General features: G+C 38.5%; 1 protein-coding gene across 1 annotated transcript in view; it reads left to right on the top strand.

Moving 5' to 3' along the window:
• Positions 1-2,220, top strand: part of LOC101864464 (protocadherin Fat 4) — a gene marked incomplete in the record, with an annotated part of 42,389 nt that extends 40,169 nt beyond the window's left edge. The window contains 1 exon segment of the mRNA XM_013083610.1: positions 800-2,220. Coding sequence (XP_012939064.1) covers positions 800-933 — 134 coding nt within the window.
• Between the last annotated feature and the right edge of the window lie 6 nt (positions 2,221-2,226).

The raw sequence follows: 2,226 nt of genomic DNA, 5'->3' as shown, positions 1-2,226 counted from the left end.
GTTTGTATGTATATATGTGTGCGTATGTGTGTGTGTGTGTGTGTGTGTGTGTGTGTGTGTGTGTGTGAGTGTGTTTGTGTGTAAATCTACGAGTACATGTGTGTGTGTGTACCTTTGTTTTGTTTGTTTGTTTTGTGAGGGTGAGATACGCATCCCTATAGACAGACCAAGATGCTTGATTTTTTTTCAAAATGGCTTCCCCTCTCGAGAATCCAACACGCGTGTTCTGCGTCCGACAGTGAAAAGACAAAGCACTACTTCTCGGACGTTGGTCAATACTGTTAGGAAGTATGGGGGAAAAGAAGAAAAACCCAAAAGATAAATCCAGAGCCTCCACTGATTTGTTCCTTCAACTGTTGTATGTTGAGTAAGTATCAACCATCTCCACCAAAGCCGCCAGTCGAGTGTTTTTTGTTTTTAGAATTTTAACCAAATCCACATACTTGAATTCTGATATCCTAAACCGTGCACTGTCGTGGCGTCTATCTTTGCTCTCCCTAAAAACTTCAATCTCTTAAGTGGTCTACGCACTATGGGCGCGCTAATAAAGGGCAAAACACCAGTCTCATTCGGCACTTACATGACCTTATTGTGTTGCAAGTGTTGTAAAACTTTTACCAGAACAAACAAACGAAAACCCCAAAACGCCAATCTCGTTATAGTCATTGTTTCCTTCTTTCTCCTTCATTTGCTTCCAATTAGGTTGATATGGTGCGCCACATGGTGAGCCAGAATTACCTTAGACGTGCAATGTTTACGATATTACAATACAAGTTTCTGACTAAATCTTTTTATGTAGATTCCCCAGCGAATGACAGTCCTGTAGATTCCCCAGCGAATGACAGGCCTCGTTCTGAAACCAAGTTGACGCACGAGAACCCGACCTTTAACCCCTCTGATTCTGATGGAGACGTCATATGGAGATATAGATAAATGTTGGATTATTTTGTCGTTCGTCTGTACAGAACAGTTGAATTATATCGTCCGTGTGATTCCCCTGACGTGTGAGTCAGGAATGTTTCGAGTTTCGATTTTGATTTATTTTCCTCACAAGGGGATTCTCTGTGAATGCAAGAAGATTCCCACTCTTTTTCTGACAGACCTGATTTCAACCATGTGCTAAAAAAATAAAGACTCTAACCATCTGACTAAAGAGGAAAAAACGTTTTATTACGATAATAAACGATTATTTTGATAGATTTCTTTTTGTGTGTTTTGCGAAAGCATCCAAACAGAGAAATGAGGGGGCAATCCATGATCATTAGCGTTTGTTTCAGACTTGACGCTTCATGACGATGATATTGAGATTTACGTGTTTAGAGAAATACATCCTTGATACTTTAATTTTTGCTGTTCGAGACATTTCACCTTGCATTTGCTCTACATGTTACTTAAGCTTAGTTTGTGTGTTTGTGTAGACGTGCACACTTTGTGATATTTTTTACGAATGTTATGTTGAGAACTTTCTTTCAAATAACTCGAACGCTTATCATAACTTGTTTTGATTTTCGAATTCCTAAAATTGAGCCTGTTATTGACATAAATTATGGAATACTGAATGTTCTATTGGATTTCCGAAATTGACGTTGCTATTCATATGAATTGTCAAAATGGATTCTGCAATTGCGGCTTCTTATATTTACCTTGATACGTTTTCTGTTGGCAACAGTTGTTGCTGGTTTTGATTCTGTATGGCACACTGGGCTTTAAAAAAAAACTTTTGAGCAAACAACGATAATATGCTAAAGCGGTAACTTTATTGTATATCACTTTTTGGAGCTTTTTCAAAGTTTACGCTATGATTTGTTTTCATTATTATGCTGACGAACTGAACGTTCAGGAATGACCAGTTGCCTTACTTTCAGAACTTTGTTTTTTCGGGGTCCTTGCTCCCACGTCCGTCTTTATTGCTGTTTACCATGTTTTAAGAACTTCTGCTATGAAACTGATACTGCTTTATAATTATACTTTACATGAACTTTTGAGAAAACTTAAAAAGCGGATGAAATGTTGCTTGGAAGGTTAACTACCTACCCTCAACGACTTTGCAGTAACTAAAGTTGTGTGTGCTTTGTGGGTGGGGTGGGGGTGGCGCTCGGCTCTCGAAAACAAGAGAGATTGTGCTTGGTATGACTTCAGTGTGCATTTCTTGAAACTGTTTAAGATCAAAAACAGCTTTTCCAACATTGTTCTAAAACTCAGACGTAGTTTGGAAAGTGGAGGATT

This window comes from Aplysia californica, unplaced genomic scaffold (genome assembly GCF_000002075.1).
Source record: "Aplysia californica isolate F4 #8 unplaced genomic scaffold, AplCal3.0 scaffold00244, whole genome shotgun sequence".
Lineage (NCBI taxonomy): Eukaryota > Metazoa > Mollusca > Gastropoda > Aplysiida > Aplysiidae > Aplysia > Aplysia californica.
The sequence above is the reverse complement of the archived record's forward strand: the minus strand, read 5'-3'. Positions and strand labels throughout refer to the sequence as shown.